Source organism: Salmo salar, chromosome 05 (assembly GCF_965601325.2).
Source record: "Salmo salar chromosome 05, fSalSal1, whole genome shotgun sequence".
NCBI classification, from domain to species: domain Eukaryota; kingdom Metazoa; phylum Chordata; class Actinopteri; order Salmoniformes; family Salmonidae; genus Salmo; species Salmo salar.
In genome coordinates, this window is record NC_138295.1 from 90,118,812 (window position 1) to 90,139,821 (window position 21,010).

A 21,010-nucleotide genomic window follows, 5' to 3' on the forward strand; every position below is an offset into this window, starting at 1 on the left:
TCATTTAGGACGCATCTTGAGGGATGTGGCTTTTCGCGTTTGAGGCCAACTTCACCGTTATTGAACTGGCTCAAAATAAAGCGATGGTCAGAATCAGATATTGTTCAGGGGCTGTTTTATTATTTATAATGTATTAACAATTTATTATGTATTATTTATTATCTAGTCTCTTATTTATTGTAAAGGGCATGTATTTATCCACTGGCATATTCCTGTTGTGATCAGTGGTCTGTAATACAGAGGTATTGTTGATACACTACCTATAGGGGTTTATGATGTCATCACAGTTGTGTTTGCTTAATATTATAACTTAAGCACCTAAAGCACACAAGGAGAAGGGCTCTCTATCAAGGAGTGACGCCTATACTGAATATCATACTGTTTGTCACAAGTGGGAAAGAAATCTAACATAGACATGGGCTTGGGGATAAACTACTCCCAGACCCTACAGGGTTAGAGCTTGGGGATAAACTACTCCCAGACCCTACAGGGTTAGAGCTTGGGGATAAACTACTCCCAGACCCTACAGGGTTAGAGCTTGGGGATAAACTACTCCTAGACCCTACAGGGTTAGAGCTTGGGGATAAACTACTCCCAGACCCTACAGGGTTAGAGCTTGGGGATAAACTACTCCTAGACCCTACAGGGTTAGAGCTTGGGGATAAACTACTCCCAGACCCTACAGGGTTAGAGCTTGGGGATAAACTACTCCCAGACCCTACAGGGTTAGAGCTTGGGGATAAACTACTCCTAGACCCTACAGGCTTAGAGCTTGGGGATAAACTACTCCCAGACCCTACAGGGTTAGAGCTTGGGGATAAACTACTCCCAGACCCTACAGGGTTAGAGCTTGGGGATAAACTACTCCCAGACCCTACAGGGTTAGAGCTTGGGGATAAACTACTCCCAGACCCTACAGGGTTAGAGCTTGGGGATAAACTACTCCTAGACCCTACAGGCTTAGAGCTTGGGGATAAACTACTCCCAGACCCTACAGGGTTAGAGCTTGGGGATAAACTACTCCCAGACCCTACAGGGTTAGAGCTTGGGGATAAACTACTCCCAGACCCTACAGGGTTAGAGCTTGGGGATAAACTACTCCCAGACCCTACAGGGTTAGAGCTTGGGGATAAACTACTCCTAGACCCTACAGGGTTAGAGCTTGGGGATAAACTACTCCTAGACCCTACAGGGTTAGAGCTTGGGGATAAACTACTCCCAGACCCTACAGGGTTAGAGCTTGGGGATAAACTACTCCTAGACCCTACAGGGTTAGAGCTTGGGGATAAACTACTCCCAGACCCTACAGGGTTATTGTTTGGGGATAAACTACTCCTAGACCCTACAGGGTTATTGTTTGGGGATAAACTACTCCTAGACCCTACAGGGTTAGAGCTTGGGGATAAACTACTCCTAGACCCTACAGGGTTAGGGCTTGGGGATAAACTACTCTCAGACCCTACAGGGTTAGAGCTTGGGGATAAACTACTCCTAGACCCTACAGGGTTAGAGCTTGGGGATAAACTACTCCCAGACCCTACAGGGTTAGTGCTTGGGGATAAACTACTCCTAGACCCTACAGGGTTAGAAAGCACTCAAAAGTTCCTCTGTCCGTAAATTACCTTTTAAGGATTCTGGTAGTTATAGTAACCAAACTGGATCCACCTTGCTTTCCTTGGGGAGGTTTCTGTGTTTTGCCACTCTGAATGGAGGTTCTTTGTGTCTGACTGAAAGCATCTTTGTGTGTGTGTTTCCCTGTTGGTGGGAAAGTGGTGGGAGTCACACAGGTCAAGCATTTCAGGTAGGGAGTAGTATTTCCTTATTGTGGAACAAAAAAACACTAACACTTGAGAGAGTCGGGTACATGTTAGTTTGACCTCTGACCTTTCTATACAACTTCTTCCCACAGGTCATTCTAAGTCAGTATTAAGATAATGTTGTTGTGACAGCAATATGAGGACGATATGATACGGACGATGCCTTTAACACAACAATACCTTTCGGACTACCCTCTAAAGAAGATAAGTCCTTTGTGAAACTGTCTTGCCAAGCAACAGTGTGTGTTTATCAGTAAAGTGTTCCATCTTAGCTTGAGTCTTTACAAAAGGCTCTTACCTCTTGACAGAGAGCCACACAAGCCTTAGAGTAATTTGCAGAGGTTTACTGGAACACATGTAAAGTAGTTTGAGAAGTAGCTTGTTGACACTGATACAATAGAGCTGGTACATCCTGTTCTCAGCACAGGAGATCATGTCTGACGAGCATGGAGCAATGGCGAGGCCTAGGATTGACAGCATGGGAATCCATATATCTGACACACAGATCAGTGTATTGTATATGGGACAGACAAGGAATCAGCCTTTCAAAGAGTACAACATTATATATTAAAAAAGATCTATAGGCAAGGCAGGGTCATGAATGGTAGTTTTTTCTCAAGAGCTGGAGATGAATTTAAAAGGGATTGATTAGAAAAACAACAAATGTGAAATACAGCCGTTGTCTGTTTTTACAAGCCAAATCACGTATCTGGATTTAAAATGGCTGGCATCTGCTCCAGAACTAATTTCCCACCCACTAGCACCAAGCAGCAGTAGTCCTAATATACAGCCAGGACAGGGCCTTGTTTTCATCCTTCTGTTGTCCTGTTACAGGCTGGATGTGCAAGGTTCAGGAATGACCTAGCAGTACATAGCTTGTTGTGGTCTAGTAGCAACACTCCCAGCACAAGCACATACTGTAATATTGCAAGCCCGGAGACAGGGGTTGGAATCCTGCGTCCTCCCTTCATACTGTTCCTACCTGTTCTCTAGCTCCCCCTTTGATTTGGGATGTGTATACAGTTTAAAAAATACTGAAAGGTTAGTGGAACTTTATTCACCCAGCAGTATGTTGTCTTGTTCCAGGCTGTATGTTCAAGGGCCAGGCTGTTACCCATTCTATTGTCCTGTTCCAGGCTGTATGTTCAAGGGCCAGGCTGTTACCCATTCTATTGTCCTGTTCCAGGCTGTATGTTCAAGGGCCAGGCTGTTACCCATTCTATTGTCTTGTTCCAGGCTGTATGTTCAAGGGCCAGGCTGTTACCCATTCTATTGTCCTGTTCCAGGCTGTATGTTCAAGGGCCAGGCTGTTACCCATTCTATTGTCCTGTTCCAGGCTGTATGTTCAAGGGCCAGGCTGTTACCCATTCTATTGTCCTGTTCCAGACTGTATGTTCAAGGGCCAGGCTGTTACCCATTCTATTGTCCTGTTCCAGGCTGTATGTTCAAGGGCCAGGCTGTTACCCATTCTATTGTCCTGTTCCAGGCTGTATGTTCAAGGGCCAGGCTGTTACCCATTCTATTGTCCTGTTCCAGGCTGTATGTTCAAGGGCCAGGCTGTTACCCATTCTATTGTCTTGTTCCAGGCTGTATGTTCAAGGGCCAGGCTGTTACCCATTCTATTGTCCTGTTCCAGGCTGTATGTTCAAGGGCCAGGCTGTTACCCATTCTATTGTCCTGTTCCAGGCTGTATGTTCAAGGGCCAGGCTGTTACCCATTCTATTGTCCTGTCCCAGGCTGTGTATACAAGGGCCAGGAGTGCAGGCTGGTGATCCACTACGAGCAGGGCTTCTCTGTCCTGGCTGAGCAGAAGGGGGAGGACCAGGTGGACCAGGGGAACCAGAACCAGGCCAAACCTCTCCTTTGCTACCCCTTCGAACGCCTCAAGATGTCCTCCGACGACGGGGTCCGGATGCTCTTCCTGGATTTCAGTGGAAAAGAGGGTGAAATTGTAAGTGGTTTTTTTAAACAAGAAGCAAGGCATCCTCCTCTTGATATTCCACACTACAGTAGCTCCACCATGTGACCTTTCCCCTACATTAACCTGGTTATCATTCACACTATCAGGACCATTGTTTCTACTAGGACCACTCTTAACAACCGTCTCTGTTAGTTGATGACTATACATGAGACCGTATTTCATAGAGGATAAAAAAACCCAGTTGACTCATATTTCATTTCAGTTTCTGTTCTGCTCTACCTAGCCACGGTTAAATGAACACAAACAAGTAAAGATGGAACAGTTTCCACAGAATCCCCTATACGTTAAACAGGAAATGAGTCATACATGGGCATACTGAAACACTGTCCTGCAAGTCCCTCTGCTGTTAATGAAAATAACTATGTTTAGATGTGTTCTGCTCTCAGAACACTACAACTGTAATAGATTACAACTAATGGAACTCACCATTAGAACTAATGGAACTGTAATATAATAGAACTAATGGAACTCACCATTAGAACTCATGGAACTGTAATATAATAGAACTAATGGAACTCACCATTAGAACTCATGGAACTGTAATAGATTAGAACTAATGGAACTCACCATTAGAACTAATGGAACTGTAATAGATTACAACTAATGGAACTCACCATTAGAACTCATGGAACTGTAATAGAATAGAACTAATGGAACTCACCATTAGAACTAATGGAACTGTAATAGAATACAACTAATGGAACACACCATTAGAACTAATGGAACTCACCATTAGAACTCATGGAACTGTAATAGATTACAACTAATGGAACTCACCATTAGAACTAATGGAACTGTAATAGAACAGAACTAATGGAACTCACCATTATAACTAATGGAACTGTAATATAATATAACTAATGGAACTCACCATTAGAACTCATGGAACTGTAATAGAATAGAACTAATGGAACTCACCATTAGAACTAATGGAACTGTAATAGAGTAGAACTAATGGAACTCACCATTAGAACTGTAATATAATATAACTAATGGAACTCCCCATTAGAACTCATGGAACTGTAATAGAATAGAACTAATGGAACTCACCATTGGAACTAATGGAACTGTAATATAATATAACTAATGGAACTCACCATTAGAACTAATGGAACTGTAATATAATAGAACTGTAATAGATTAGAACTAATGGAACTCACCATTGGAACTAATGGAACTGTAATATAATATAACTAATGGAACTCACCATTAGAACTCATGGAACTGTAATATAATATAACTAATGGAACTCACCATTAGAACTCATGGAACTGTAATATAATATAACTAATGGAACTCACCATTAGAACTCATGGAACTGTAATAGAATAGAACTAATGGAACTCACCATTAGAACTAATGGAACTGTAACAGATTACAACTAATGGAACTCACCATTAGAACTCATGGAACTGTAATATAATACAACTAATGGAACTCACCATTAGAACTAATGGAACTCTAACAGATTACAACTAATGGAACTCACCATTAGAACTCATGGAACTGTAATATAACAGAACTAATGGAACTCACCATTAGAACTCATGGAACTGTAATATAATATAACTAATGGAACTCACCATTAGAACTCATGGAACTGTAATAGAATATAACTAATGGAACTCACCATTAGAACTAATGGAACTGTAATAGATTAGAACTAATGGAACTCACCATTAGAACTAATGGAACTGTAATATAATATAACTAATGGAACTCCCCATTAGAACTCATGGAACTGTAATAGAATAGAACTAATGGAACTCACCATTAGAACTAATGGAACTGTAACAGATTACAACTAATGGAACTCACCATTAGAACTCATGGAACTGTAATATAATAGAACTAATGGAACTCACCATTAGAACTAATGGAACTGTAACAGATTACAACTAATGGAACTCACCATTAGAACTCATGGAACTGTAATATAATAGAACTAATGGAACTCACCATTAGAACTCATGGAACTGTAATATAATAGAACTGTAATATAATAGAACTAATGGAACTCACCATTAGAACTCATGGAACTGTAATATAATAGAACTGTAATATAATAGAACTAATGGAACTCACCATTAGAACTAATGGAACTGTAATATAATAGAACTAATGGAACTCACCATTAGAACTCATGGAACTGTAATATAATAGAACTGTAATATAATAGAACTAATGGAACTCACCATTAGAACTCATGGAACTGTAATATAATAGAACTGTAATATAATAGAACTAATGGAACTCACCATTAGAACTAATGGAACTGTAATATAATAGAACTAATGGAACTCACCATTAGAACTCATGGAACTGTAATATAATAGAACTAAGGGAACTCACCATTAGAACTAATGGAACTGTAACAGATTACAACTAATGGAACTCACCATTAGAACTCATGGAACTGTAATAGAACAGAACTAATGGAACTGTAACAGATTACAACTAATGGAACTCACCATTAGAACTAATGGAACTGTAATATAATAGAACTAATGGAACTCACCATTAGAACTCATGGAACTGTAATAGAACAGAACTAATGGAACTCACCATTAGAACTCATGGAACTGTAATAGAACAGAACTAATGGAACTCACCATTAGAACTCATGGAACTGGAATGTAACATCTAACATTCTCTCCTGTTCTATGTTCAGCAGCTGGACCTCCACTCATGCCCAAAGCCTATTGTCTTCATCCTCCACTCATTCCTCTCGGCAAAGATCGCCAGACTCGGCCTGGTAGCATAAAGGATCTGTTTACCACCGACGGACCACAAGGACTGAACTGTTCCAGAGTTCTAGAGTGGAGTGTCCCGGAGTTCCACAGTGGAGTGTACAGAACAGAGGCGAACATGGCTTATAACTGAAATACGAGAACAAGGACTGTGATGTGCAGTGAACTAGACACAGGATCTACCCTGATTCAAAGTCCACACAAACAGCTCAAAATGAATGGATCATGTTTCAAAAACTTGATTGAGTTGATTTGTATATTTATAGAAACACATGCATTACCGATGACATCATAGTGAGAGCGTAAAAGATCAGTTACAGCAGAAGAAATTGTTTTGTTCAAATCGTTAAGCTGTAGAAGAACAATAATCTATTGTTTTGGTACTAAAAACATACTGGAAGTATTATCTATCTAGCATCCATCCATCCTACGCTAATTGTTTATTCGGCAATCTCTGTCTGCAAATAATTCAGCGATTACTGTTAACTTATATTAAAAAGTTACGGTGAAAAAGCTAGTAAAGGCTGCTTGAAAATTTGAATTGTCCTATGCCTTTGGCAGCTATTATAATTCAAGGATTAGTTTTATTTTAACTCTGTTAATGATGCACATAAATGACATATTTCTGGATTGTCTTTGTATTTCAGGTTGTTCTTGTGGTCTAACTGGTGTTCACTGTATTTCCTCAACAAGAACCAATCAAACCAACATCCCACAAAAGTCTCTGTCCAAACAATGGCTTCACTTGTGGAGGAATGGGGTGCATCGAATGAATGCAATATGACAATTGAAATGTCAAAACACTTCCACACGCTGCAACTTGGGATGGCCCATTCCATACAATAGAATAGAGTAGAATAGAGTAGATTAAAATAGACTATAATAGAGTAGAATAGACAAGAATAGAGTAGACTAGAACATAATAGACTAGAACATAATAATAGAATAGACTAAAATATTATATAATAGACTAGAATATAATAGAGTAGAATAGACTAAAATATAATAGAATAGACTATAATATAATCGAGTAGAATATACTAAAATATAATAGAGTAGAATAGACAAATAGAATAGACTAGAACAGACTAAAATATAATAGAATAGACTATAATATAATAGAGTAGAATAGACTAAAATATAATAGAGTAGAATATACTAAAATATAATGGGACAGAGTAGAATATACTAAAATATAATAGAGTAGAATAGACTAAAACAGAATAGACTATAATAGAGTAGAATAGACTAGAAGACTATATTATAATGGCTAATATATGACTAATATAATATGACTATAATATAATAGAGTAGAATAGACTAGAAGACTATATTATAATGACTATAATATATGACTAATATAATATGACTATAATATAATAGAGTAGAGTAGAATAGAAGACTATATTATAATGACTATAATATATGACTAATATAATATGACTATAATAGAGTAGAATAGAAGACTATATTATAATGACTATAATATATGACTAATATAATATGACTAAAATATTATATAATAGAATAGAATATAATAGAGTAGAATAGACTAAAATATAATAGAATAGACTATAATATAATCGAGTAGAATATACTAAAATATAATAGAGTAGAATAGACAAATAGAATAGACTAGAACAGACTAAAATATAATAGAATAGACTATAATATAATAGAGTAGAATAGACTAAAATATAATAGAGTAGAATATACTAAAATATAATGGGACAGAGTAGAATATACTAAAATATAATAGAGTAGAATAGACTAAAACAGAATAGACTATAATAGAGTAGAATAGACTAGAAGACTATATTATAATGGCTAATATATGACTAATATAATATGACTATAATATAATAGAGTAGAATAGACTAGAAGACTATATTATAATGACTATAATATATGACTAATATAATATGACTATAATATAATAGAGTAGAGTAGAATAGAAGACTATATTATAATGACTATAATATATGACTAATATAATATGACTATAATAGAGTAGAATAGAAGACTATATTATAATGACTATAATATATGACTAATATAATATGACTATAATATAATAGAGTAGAATAGAATAGAAGACTATATTACATGACTAATATAATATGACCATAATATAATAGACTATAATTTAATAGAGTAGAATAGACCAGAAGACTATATTATAATGACTATAATATGACTAATATAATAGACTATAATAGAGTAGAATAGAAGACTATATTATAATGACTATAATATATGACTAATATAGTAGACTATAATAGAGTAGAATAGAAGACTGTATTATAATGACTATAATATAATAGAAGACTAATATAATATGACTACATTATAATATGACTATAATATAATAGAGTAGAATAGACTATAATATATGCCTATAATATAATGACTATAATATAATACACTATAATATAAGAGACTAGAATAGAATAGCTCAGCAGAGAATTGACCAAAGCAGCACAACACAGCTCCTGATTGGGGTTTACATGCCACTGAGTAAGGAGCAGGCATCCAAGCCACTCACACACAACCTGTTGTTCAGCATCAGAGCTGTTCAGAGCCACTGTCCACAGCTTGAAGCCATCATTCAGCCCATCTAATCAAACACAAAGGGCATTGATAGACTTTCTGAATGTCAACTTCTAGAAATCAGAGACCTGCTGGAGACTTTCCAAATGAAATCAGCAATTAGTGTGTCCTTTGTTGTGTCCTGAGTGCTCCGTCTCCCAGTGGCCTGCCCGTTTCTAGGAATACGGTGAGTGTGTGTGTGTGTGTGTGTGGGTTGATTCTTCTGGGGACTTTTGGGGATTTTAGGTCCCCACAATGACAGTAATTTCCCACATCCGCATGAGGACAAAGGCTATTCTAAACTTAGGGGTTAGGTTTAGAATTAGGTCTAGGATTAGGGTTAGTTTAGGGTTAGGTTTAGAATTAGGGTTAGGTTTAGAATTAGGGGGAAGTAGGATTTTGAATGGAAATCAATTGTAGGTCCCCATGAGGATAGAAGAACAAAATGTGTGTGTAAATGTTTTCCTACCTTATCAGGACCACACTGTCCTGACAAGTCACCACAATGTCCTGATAAGATAGGAAAACAAGAACAATTTAGAAAAGTCAGGACTTGTTTTATGTCCTGAATTTGTTAAAATGCTACGTTAAGCTTAAGGGTTAGGTTTAGGGTTAAGGTTAGGACAAGCTCACTCTCCTTGCTTGTTTTATTACATGAGTCCAAATCACTGATCTGATTTCACCTCCACTAACTCGTTTAATAAGTCAACTCTCCACTATCATGACTGAGGGTGGTTGGTCCTGCTTCTGTTCAGTAGGACTTAACAGACGGAGCAGGTTTTGAATATCACTAATGAGGACAGACCTAGACCGAACTCAGTCATTCTGTACTAATATTTACTTCTATCCTTTTTTGCCTTAAGTCATTGAGAACAGGTTCTCTTTTACAATAAGGACCTAACCAAGAGGGAGATAAATATTGAAGATGCTATATTTATACCATGACAAATAGAATGCTTGGTAGTTATCCCAAAATAATTGTTTAAGTCCAACCCTTACCTTAGTCTAATTGGGTGGCCTGGGGTGGGATGAATCATGAGACCAAACACAATAGGTGGTGTGGAGCACCTATAGGGCAGCATTGTTAGCCTGGACGCCTGTCTGTTGTTTGGCAGTAGAGCAGGAACAGAAGCACCCAGGCCAGAGGACAAAACAAAGCCCCCTCAGAATGTATCAGGTCCCAAGGTTGCTAACCAGAGGCTCAACCCCCAGTTCAGTTCCCATCATCCCTTTCATGCTCTTGGCCAGGGGAGAGAGGAGTGTCTCAACCCCCAGTTCAGTTCCCATCATAGCTTTCATGTTCTTGTCCAGGGGAGAGGACTTAGGGGGGTATAGATTAGTGAGGACTGAGGGGGGTATAGAGAAGTGAGGACTTAGGGTGGTATAGAGTAGTGAGGACTGAGGGGGGTATAGAGTAGTGAGGACTTAGGGGGGTATAGAGTAGTGAGGACTTAGGGGGGTATAGAGTAATGAGGACTGGGGGGGTATAGAGTAGTGAGGACTGAGGGGGGTATAGAGTAGTGAGGACTGAGTGGGGTATAGAGTAGTGAGGACTGAGGGGGGTGGTATAGAGTAGTGAGGACTGAGGGGGGTGGTATAGAGTAGTGAGGACTGAGGGGGGTATAGAGAAGTGAGGACTTAGGGTGGTATAGAGTAGTGAGGACTGAGGGGGGTATAGATTAGTGAGGACTGAGGGGGGTATAGAGAAGTGAGGACTTAGGGTGGTGAGGACTGAGGGGGGTATAGAGTAGTAAGGACTTAGGGGGGTATAGAGTAGTGAGGACTGAGGTGGGTATAGAGTAATGAGGACTGGGGGGGTATAGAGTAGTGAGGACTGAGGGGGGTATAGAGTAGTGAGGACTGAGGGGGGTATAGAGTAGTGAGGACTGAGGGGGGTGGTATAGAGTAGTGAGGACTGAGGGGGGTGGTATAGAGTAGTGAGGACTGAGGAGGGTGGTATAGAGAAGTGAGGACTGAGGGGGGTGGTATAGAGTAGTGAGGACTGAGGAGGGTGGTATAGAGAAGTGAGGACTGAGGGGGGTGGTATAGAGTAGTGAGGACTGAGGAGGATATAGAGAACTGAGGACTGAGGGGGGTAAAGAGTAATGAGGGGGGTATATAGTGAGGACTGAGGGGCGTATAGAATAGTGAGGACTGATGGGGTACCGTTCTGATTTTGAAAGCATTGTTTTGTTCATATGTGTGAGAGAAAGTGACATTCTCTGTTGGCTTTGCATTTGTTCCTACTGTGAACCTAGATAGACTAATGTTACGTCACTAGAAACTGACAGTGTTGTACAGAACAGTCGTAGTGTGCACACAAGATCACAACACATATTTTATTATATTTCATCACATCACAACTAAAAGAAATAGTGATATCTACAATTCTACCAATGCTTTACAACGAACAGAGACATACACACATGTTAAATAAACCATGTAAACACATCTAAAAGACAAACGTCCCAGTTGTTGGAATTCCCTATTAAAACAACATGAGAGAGAACTCAGTAAAATAAACAATGTCATTAATGAATGGCTGCCTGACAACTGACAGTCACTGATGTTCTTAAAACATAAACATGCTAATCACACTTTCACTTCCTGACAGACTGTACTGATGTTTCCTGTGGTGAAATACATTCCAGTGGTGGTTGCAGTTTGCTGTGACTATAACAACCAGTCTGAAACCACTGGTGATCGTTCAGCTTCCCTCGTCACTTAGAGGCCTTCTCCGTAACCCAGTCAATGACCTGCAATACAACCAATAAAAACATATGGCTCTGTTTAAACACTGCAAGCCATACAATTCACAAACTCTTCATGACCTATTTCTACCTGAATACCCCTTGACTTCTGAAGAACATGATTCAAAGTATGCCTTGGTAAGGGGAAGGTAAAATATGTAATAAATGGTTGACAGGTTACCTGCTTGGCATTGCTGCTGGCTGCTTTCATCATTTCCTCATGAAGGCCCCTGGACGTTTTCAGATCCTTTTGGAGAAAAGGAATACATTGTGATGCCAGCTTATCTCTATAGTCTCTGGGGTGATGATGTAACAGTCAGCTTATCTCTCTATAGTCTCTGGGGTGATGATGTAACAGTCAGCTTATCTCTATAGTCTCTGGGGTGATGATGTAACAGTCAGCTTATCTCTCTATAGTCTCTGGGGTGATGATGTAACAGTCAGCTTATCTCTCTATAGTCTCTGGGGTGATGATGTAACAGTCAGTTTATCTCTCTATAGTCTCTGGGGTGATGATGTAACAGTCAGCTGCTATAGTCAGGTCAGACAGTCAGCTTATCTCTCTATAGTCTCTGGGGTGATGATGTAACAGTCAGCTTATCTCTCTATAGTCTCTGGGGTGATGATGTAACAGTCAGCTGCTAGTCAGGTCAGACAGTCAGCTTATCTCTCTATAGTCTCTGGGGTGATGATGTAACAGTCAGCTGCTATAGTCAGGTCAGACAGTCAGCTTATCTCTCTATAGTCTCTGGGGTGATGATGTAACAGTCAGTTTATCTCTCTATAGTCTCTGGGGTGATGATGTAACAGTCAGCTGCTATAGTCAGGTCAGACAGTCAGCTTATCTCTCTATAGTCTCTGGGGTGATGATGTAACAGTCAGCTTATCTCTCTATAGTCTCTGGGGTGATGATGTAACAGTCAGCTGCTAGTCAGGTCAGACAGTCAGCTTATCTCTCTATAGTCTCTGGGGTGATGATGTAACAGTCAGCTGCTATAGTCAGGTCAGACAGTCAGCTTATCTCTCTATAGTCTCTGGGGTGATGATGTAACAGTCAGCTGCTATAGTCAGGTCAGACAGCCAGCTAATCTCTCTATAGTCTCTGGGGTGATGATGTAACAGTCAGCTTATCTCTCTATAGTCTCTGGGGTGATGATGTAACAGTCAGCTGCTATAGTCAGGTCAGACAGTCAGCTAATCTCTCTATAGTCTCTGGGGTGATGATGTAACAGTCAGCTTATCTCTATAGTCTCTGGGGTGATGATGTAACAGTCAGCTTATCTCTCTATAGTCTCTGGGGTGATGATGTAACAGTCAGCTGCTATAGTCAGGTCAGACAGCCAGCTTATCTCTATAGTCTCTGGGGTGATGATGTAACAGTCAGCTTATCTCTCTATAGTCTCTGGGGTGATGATGTAACAGTCAGCTGCTATAGTCAGGTCAGACAGTCAGCTTATCTCTCTATAGTCTCTGGGGTGATGATGTAACAGTCAGCTGCTATAGTCAGGTCAGACAGTCAGCTTATCTCTCTTATTTAACATAGTTGAACAGGGCAAATTAAAAGCTTAGGACAAGGCAATATAAAACAATCTGTCTAACAATCTGTCTTACAGTCTTAGGTGTCATTCTGTCATTGAAAACTTTTTCAAAGAGGGGCCAAGGGACTTCTAGTTGAAGTTTTCACGTTAACTCACGATTGGTGCTAAATGTCAAATTCAAAGAAAGGAAAAAGGAGAGGAACCTTCAGATAGAATTTGGAGATTTCAAACAGTCTTTGACTGCAGGCGGCAAGATACTTGTTTTCTCTGGTGATCCCATGATGCTTCAGCGTCTTCGCCACAACCTCTTTTAGCATCTGGAACAGAAACAACAGAAAACTCTCTGCATGCTGTTCTGACTTGCCTAGTTAAATAAAAGGTTAAATTAAAAAAAAAATGTGTGTGTGTCAATGGGAATCATTGACATTTCTCTACTTCAGGGATGGGCAACTTTGATGGGGGGTGAGGGCTACCAAAATATGAATTTATCATGGGGGGCCGCAGTGGCTCGCGGGTCTGTGTACCCACATCCATACCCCCACCTTTAAGAAAAACGTTTTAGCGTTTAGACCCCCCCCCCCCCCCAAAAAAAGGGGGGGGGGGGGGGGGGGTCGCCAGTTGCCCATCCCAAATGCCCATCCCATGCATTTCTCTAAATAAACCTGTATTTTTCTCCACGGGGCCACGTTGGTCTTGTTGTGGTTTATAAGCTTGGGTTTGCGTAGTAATCAGAACAGCTTAACGTCTTGTTCCTTGAAACTCTTATCTCAAGGATACTTTTTAAATTTATTTATTTTTTGTACTTTTACCCAATTTTCTCTCCAATTGGTAGTTACAGTCTTGTCTCATCGCTGCAACTCCCCTACGGACTCAGGAGAGGCGAAGGTCGAGAGCCGTGCGTCCTCTGAAACACGACCCAACCAAGCCGCACTGCTTCTTGACACACTGCTCGCTTAACCCGGAAGCCAGCCGCACCAATGTGTCAGAGGAAACACCGTACAACTGGCGACCGGATGCCAGCTTGCAGGCGCCCGGCCCGCCACAATGAATCGCTAGAGCGCGATGGGACAAGGATATCGCGGTCAGCCAAAACCTCCCCTAACCCAGACAACGCTGGGCCAATTGTGCGACCGCCTCATGGGTCTCCCGGGTCAAGGCCGGCTGTGACACTGCAATGCAGTGCCTTAGACCGATGCGCCACTTGGGAGGCCCCTCACGGATCTTAACATTGTGGATAATGGTAGGACAGAAAGGAATGTACCGCTTCGCCACTCGGAAGGCCCCTCATGGATCTTAACATTGTGGATAATGGTAGGACAGAAAGGAATGTACCGCTGTCGTTAGAGATCTGCTGCAGCGTCATCATGTCCTAGTTACCTAGTGGAGGGCTACGATATGGCAATATAGCACAGCATAACCTAATGGAAGACTATGAATCTAGATGCTGTGTGTCTGTCTATAGAGATAAATACTCTATCTGTGAATATCTACATGCTGTACAAAAACAGAAATATTTCCCCAACCGGTACAATAAGCCATCCGCCAGTATGGCCTCTTACCCGGACATGTTTCTGGGAGCGAGACTCCTTGCTGGCCTTGTCCTCTGCCTGTCCCTGCCTGTGTCCCTGGGCCTGGGGGGCTCTGTGGCTGTTTTGGGGGTCAGGGTGGGGCTTCTCTGGCCCCTGGGGGCCCAGTCTCAGGGCTGAGACAGAGGAGGAGGACTGAGACCTGGTTTTCTGCGGTCTCAAGCCTCTTAAAGCTGGGTGGGTATCAGTTCCACTGCTGCCACTGCACACAGAGCCCAGGGACTCACTGCTCTCTGACTTGGCCAGCCTGGACAATAGACACACAGACAGTTAAACACACACAGACACGCGCACACACACAGAATACTTTTTGACAAAGTGGTGTCACTATCTCTGCCAGAAAGACTACTGTGAATCTACTCTACTAATGACCTCAGCTGTCACCATAATCAATTAAGGTTCAATTCCATGGCAACAGACAACATATTTCATCACTATGTAATAATACAGTAGCCAAGAGGGCTCCTAAAGATATTCATCTGGGAAGTAATGTAGAGGGTCATCAACCTGTTGCTGCTGACATCATATTACATCATTAAGCCTACTAGGTTATATCGCTTGATATTCACTGTGGAAACATCGATTCCAGTTTTATTAGTTTTAAAACTATCAGTTATATCTGCTGGTCACATCACCTGAGTAATAAAACCCTCATTTATATCTGCTGGTCACATCACCTGAGTAATAAAACCCTCATTTATATCTGCTGGTCACATCACCTGAGTAATAAAAACATCATTTATATCTGCAGGTCACATCACCTGAGTAATAAAACCATCATTTATATCTGCTGGTCACATCACCTGAGTAATAAAACCCTCATTTATATCTGCTGGTCACATCACCTGAGTAATAAAACCATCATTTATATCTGCTGGTCACATCACCTGAGTAATAAAACCATCATTTATATCTGCTGGTCACATCACCTGAGTAATAATACCATCATTTATATCTGCTGGTCACATCACCTGAGTAATAAAACCCTCATTTATATCTGCTGGTCACATCACCTGAGTAATAAAACCATCATTTATATCTGCTGGTCACATCACCTGAGTAATAAAACCATCATTTATATCTGCTGGTCACATCACCTGAGTAATAAAACCATCATTTATATCTGCTGGTCACATCACCTGAGTAATAAAACCATCATTTATATCTGCTGGTCACATCACCTGAGTAATAAAACCCTCATTTATATCTGCTGGTCACATCACCTGAGTAATAAAACCCTCATTTATATCTGCAGGTCACATCACCTGAGTAATAAAACCATCATTTATATCCGCTGGTCACATCACCTGAGTAATAAAACCATCATTTATATCTGCTGGTCACATCACCTGAGTAATAAAACCATCATTTATATCTGCTGGTCACATCACCTGAGTAATAAAACCATCATTTATATCTGCTGGTCACATCACCTGAGTAATAAAACCCTCATTTATATCTGCTGGTCACATCACCTGAGTAATAAAAACATCATTTATATCTGCAGGTCACATCACCTGAGTAATAAAACCATCATTTATATCTGCTGGTCACATCACCTGAGTAATAAAACCATCATTTATATCTGCTGGTCACATCACCTGAGTAATAAAACCATCATTTATATCTGCTGGTCACATCACCTGAGTAATAAAACCATCATTTATATCTGCTGGTCACATCACCTGAGTAATAAAACCCTCCTCAGCAGATTTATATCTCACATAAAACGACATATAAAGGGTATCAATGTGTGAATAATTAACATTCAGTTCCACTTTGAAAGACAATATGCTGACCACAGACTATACGGCTCTGCATCCTAAATAGCACCCTATTCCCTATTTAGTGCACTGCTTCTACCCTGTAGGCCCTGGTCAAAAGTAGTGCACTATATAGGGAATAGGGTGCCATTTGGGATTAACCCTGTATGTATATGCAATAAGAGTCAGCAATGGAATGTGCTGCAGGGAGTCACGATAAACTATTAACAGTCCGTAAAGAACAGTAAGTGCAGAGGGGAACTATCTCCCTGTGTGTCTGTGTCTGTGTCTGTGTGTGTGTGTGTGTGTGTGTGTGTGTGTGTGTGTGTGTGTAGTTTTCAAGGGGAAAAACTTCAAACACATCTGAATACCTCAGAACCCGGAAACACCATTTTCTTTTCTACTACCATCATAGAAGTCACCAACACTGTCCACTTTTCCACGAAACCCATTTCAGCTTGATGTTAACTACTGCTGCTCTAAAAGGCTGAGGAGCTGCTAAACCTCCTGCTGACATGAGAAATGATATCCTGGTGTCCCGTCCTCAGATCTGACAGCCCTCTCTAGGAACTAGTCTATAGATGAACATGACTGGTGTTAACCCAGGGGGCATGTAAACAACAACCAAGATAAAACACTGATGAGCTAGAAAGATGAAGAGAAATCCTGTTGTTTCTGATCAAAGGGAACAGAGAAATCCTGTTGTTTCTGATCAAAGGGAACAGAGAAATCCTGTTGTTTCTGATCAAAGGGAACAGAGAAATCCTGCTGTTACTGATCAAAGGGAACAGAGAAATCCTGTTGTTTCTGATCAAAGGGAACAGAGAAATCCTGTTGTTTCTGATCAAAGGGAACAGAGAAATCCTGTTGTTTCTGATCAAAGGGAACAGAGAAATCCTGTTGTTTCTGACATAAAGGGAACAGAGAAATCCTGTTGTTTCTGATCAAAGGGAACAGAGAAATCCTGCTGTTTCTGATCAAAGGGAACAGAGAAATCCTGCTGTTACTGATCAAAGGGAACAGAGAAATCCTGCTGTTTCTGATCAAAGGGAACAGAGAAATCCTGTTGTTTCTGATCAAAGGGAACAGAGAAATCCTGTTGTTTCTGATCAAAGGGAACAGAGAAATCCTGTTGTTTCTGATCAAAGGGAACAGAGAAATCCTGTTGTTTCTGATCAAAGGGAACAGAGAAATCCTGTTGTTTCTGATCAAAGGGAACAGAGAAATCCTGTTGTTTCTGATCAAAGGGAACAGAGAAATCCTGCTGTTTCTGATCAAAGGGAACAGAGAAATCCTGTTGTTTCTGATCAAAGGGAACTGAGAAATCCTGCTGTTTCTGATCAAAGGGAACAGAGAAATCCTGTTGTTTCTGACATAAAGGGAACAGAGAAATCCTGTTGTTTCTGATCAAAGGGAACAGAGAAATCCTGTTGTTTCTGATCAAAGGGAACAGAGAAATCCTGTTGTTTCTGATCAAAGGGAACAGAGAAATCCTGTTGTTTCTGATCAAAGGGAACAGAGAAATCCTGCTGTTTCTGATCAAAGGGAACAGAGAAATCCTGTTGTTTCTGATCAAAGGGAACAGAGAAATCCTGCTGTTTCTGATCAAAGGGAACAGAGAAATCCTGCTGTTTCTAATCAAAGGGAACAGAGAAATCCTGCTGTTTCTGATCAAAGGGAACAGAGAAATCCTGTTGTTTCTGATCAAAGGGAACTGAGAAATCCTGCTGTTTCTGATCAAAGGGAACAGAGAAATCCTGTTGTTTCTGACATAAAGGGAACAGAGAAATCCTGCTGTTACTGATCAAAGGGAACAGAGAAATCCTGTTGTTTCTGATCAAAGGGAACAGAGAAATCCTGCTGTTTCTAATCAAAGGGAACAGAGAAATCCTGTTGTTTCTGATCAAAGGGAACAGAGAAATCCTGTTGTTTCTGATCAAAGGGAACAGAGAAATCCTGTTGTTTCTGATCAAAGGGAACAGAGAAATCCTGTTGTTTCTGATCAAAGGGAACAGAGAAATCCTGCTGTTTCTGATCAAAGGGAATAGAGAATTTCTATTAGGGAACGCCTACTTTGTGGAGTGAGTGTGTGCAATAACTAAATTCGCCTTTGCACTCCTTCTAACGATGCAATTTTAAAAAACTTTGTCAAAGGGTAAAGTCAACTAAACTTAGTCCACTCTGTTCATAACAGATTCTAGTTTTGGGAACAGAAAACTGTATTGAGATTAAATGTTTAATCGATGAAAAAAATTAAACAGAATGTCGGCTAAAATCCATCTTGCTCCATCTTTCCCCACCGCCGGCCACTGGGCTTCCTCTAATCACCATATTTGGTAGTGAGTGGAAAAGCTAAGCAAATGCTTCACATTTATTCATCCTGTGAAATATCTGTGTATAAAATCTGGGATTTGATGATCAAATATACTGAGACTGCAAACATCCCAAGATGAAATGTAAGGAGTAGAGATAGTGGGTGACCAATACAACCTAGTAGTGGAAGACTATCACATTGTAATCTATTCCCCTATGAAGTTTATTGTTACAAGGTTTCAAGCCTAGTTCCACTTTAGGTAACCTAAGGCTGGAAATGTTGTTTCAATAACAAATATGGGAGTTTAAATCAGTCTGCAGAGTAAAAAAATAACACCTGTTGAATATAGTCTTTGACCTCTAGCACCTGCTCTAACCACAGGCTGTATGTACGTAACCTTTGACCTCTAGCACCTGCTCTAACTACAGGCTGTATGTACGTAACCTTTGACCTCTAGCATCTGCTCTAAACTACAGGCTGTGTGTGCGTAACCTTTGACCTCCAGCACCTGCTCTAAACCACAGGCTGTATGTACGTAACCTTTGACCTCTAGCACCTGCTCTAACCACAGGCTGTATGTACGTAACCTTTGACCTCTCGCACCTGCTCTAAACCACAGGCTGTATGTACGGACCGTTCGCCTATATAGAACATGATGTCTCTAATATGCCATTTAACAGACGCTTTTATCCAAAGCGACTTACAGTCATGTGTGCATACATTTTTTATGTGTAGGTGGCCCCGGGAATCAAACCCACTATCCTGGCATTGCAAGAGCAATGCTCTACCAACTGAGCTCCAGAGGACCATACAAACCTCACTAACCTCTTATGGGGGTGGACGGCGTCTGTATCCCAGGATCGTCTCTTGATCCTGGGCAGGTCAGAGTTGAGGAGGGCCTCTCCGTCCGGGACACTTCCTGGTTCAGACAGCACGGCCGGCGAGGGGGCTGGGCTTAAGGTGAAGGGGACGGGACAAGGCTCCTTGGAGCAGGTGGTCTGGGTCTCGTAGCGAATCAGACGAGACTGCAGACGGACGAAGCCCTGGTCCCGGTCCAAGGCCTTGTGGCCCTGCTCGTCCAGACAGAACCTGGGTAGGGTCAAGAAATTAGTGATTCAAAACATAGACCAGTCTGGGCGATATATAGCCAATAAGGTAGTAGTTAATCATAGATAAAAACTGAGATCAGGACTAAATTAGCATCAGAACGAGATGGGTCTCTCTCATGAGTCGGCAGAACTTGACCAGGGAGAAGAAGAGCTGACAGTGAGCCAGGACACAGAGACAGAGGGGGTCAGACAGTGAGCCAGGACACAGAGACAGAGGGGGTCAGACAGTGAGCCAGGACACAGAGCGTCAGACAGTGAGCCAGGACACAGAGACAGAGGGGTCAGACAGTGAGCCAGGACACAGAGACAGAGGGGTCAGACAGTGAGCCAGGACACAGAGACAGAGGGGTCAGACAGTGAGCCAGGACACAGAGACAAAGGGGTCAGACAGTGAGCCAGGACACAGAGACAGAGGGGTCAGACAGTGAGCCAGGACACAGAGACAGAGGGGTCAGACAGTGAGCCAGGACACAGAGACAGAGGGGTCAGACAGTGAGCCAGGACACAGAGACAGAGGGGTCAGACAGTGAGCCAGGACACAGAGACAGAGGGGTCAGACAGTGAGCCAGGACACAGAGACAGAGGGGTCAGACAGTGAGCCAGGACACAGAGGGTCAGACAGTGAGCCAGGACACAGAGACAGAGGGGTCAGACAGTGAGCCAGGACACAGAGACAGAGGGGTCAGACAGTGAGCCAGGACACAGAGACAGAGGGGGTCAGACAGTGAGCTAGGACACAGAGGGTCAGACAGTGAGCCAGGACACAGAGACAGAGGGGGTCAGACAGTGAGCCAGGACACAGAGGGTCAGACA

General features: G+C 41.3%; 2 protein-coding genes across 4 annotated transcripts in view; one reads left to right on the forward strand and one right to left on the reverse strand.

Annotated features, from left to right (window-relative positions):
- Window positions 1-7,178, forward strand: part of LOC100380850 (beta-1-syntrophin) — a 98,352-nt gene extending 91,174 nt beyond the window's left edge. Inside the window, exons 6-7 of one of the 2 annotated variants that reach the window (XM_045719287.2) lie at window positions 3,554-3,768; window positions 6,473-7,178. In XM_045719287.2, coding sequence (XP_045575243.1) covers window positions 3,554-3,768; window positions 6,473-6,562 — 305 coding nt within the window. In that variant the 3' untranslated portion in view covers window positions 6,563-7,178. Of the gene's footprint in view, window positions 1-3,553; window positions 3,769-6,469 lie in introns of both variants that reach the window. The other variant, XM_045719286.2, reaches the window with a different exon arrangement.
- Window positions 7,179-11,462: 4,284 nt separating this feature from the next.
- Window positions 11,463-21,010, reverse strand: part of LOC145850525 (mdm2-binding protein) — a 47,981-nt gene continuing 38,433 nt past the window's right edge. Inside the window, exons 18-22 of one of the 2 annotated variants that reach the window (XM_082975952.1) lie at window positions 19,905-20,177; window positions 14,985-15,258; window positions 13,629-13,742; window positions 12,069-12,134; window positions 11,463-11,893 (exon numbers count right to left, since the gene is read on the reverse strand). In XM_082975952.1, coding sequence (XP_082832078.1) covers window positions 11,858-11,893; window positions 12,069-12,134; window positions 13,629-13,742; window positions 14,985-15,258; window positions 19,905-20,177 — 763 coding nt within the window. In that variant the 3' untranslated portion in view covers window positions 11,463-11,857. The remainder of the gene's footprint in view (window positions 11,894-12,068; window positions 12,135-13,628; window positions 13,743-14,984; window positions 15,259-19,904; window positions 20,178-21,010) is intronic. The other variant, XM_082975953.1, reaches the window with a different exon arrangement.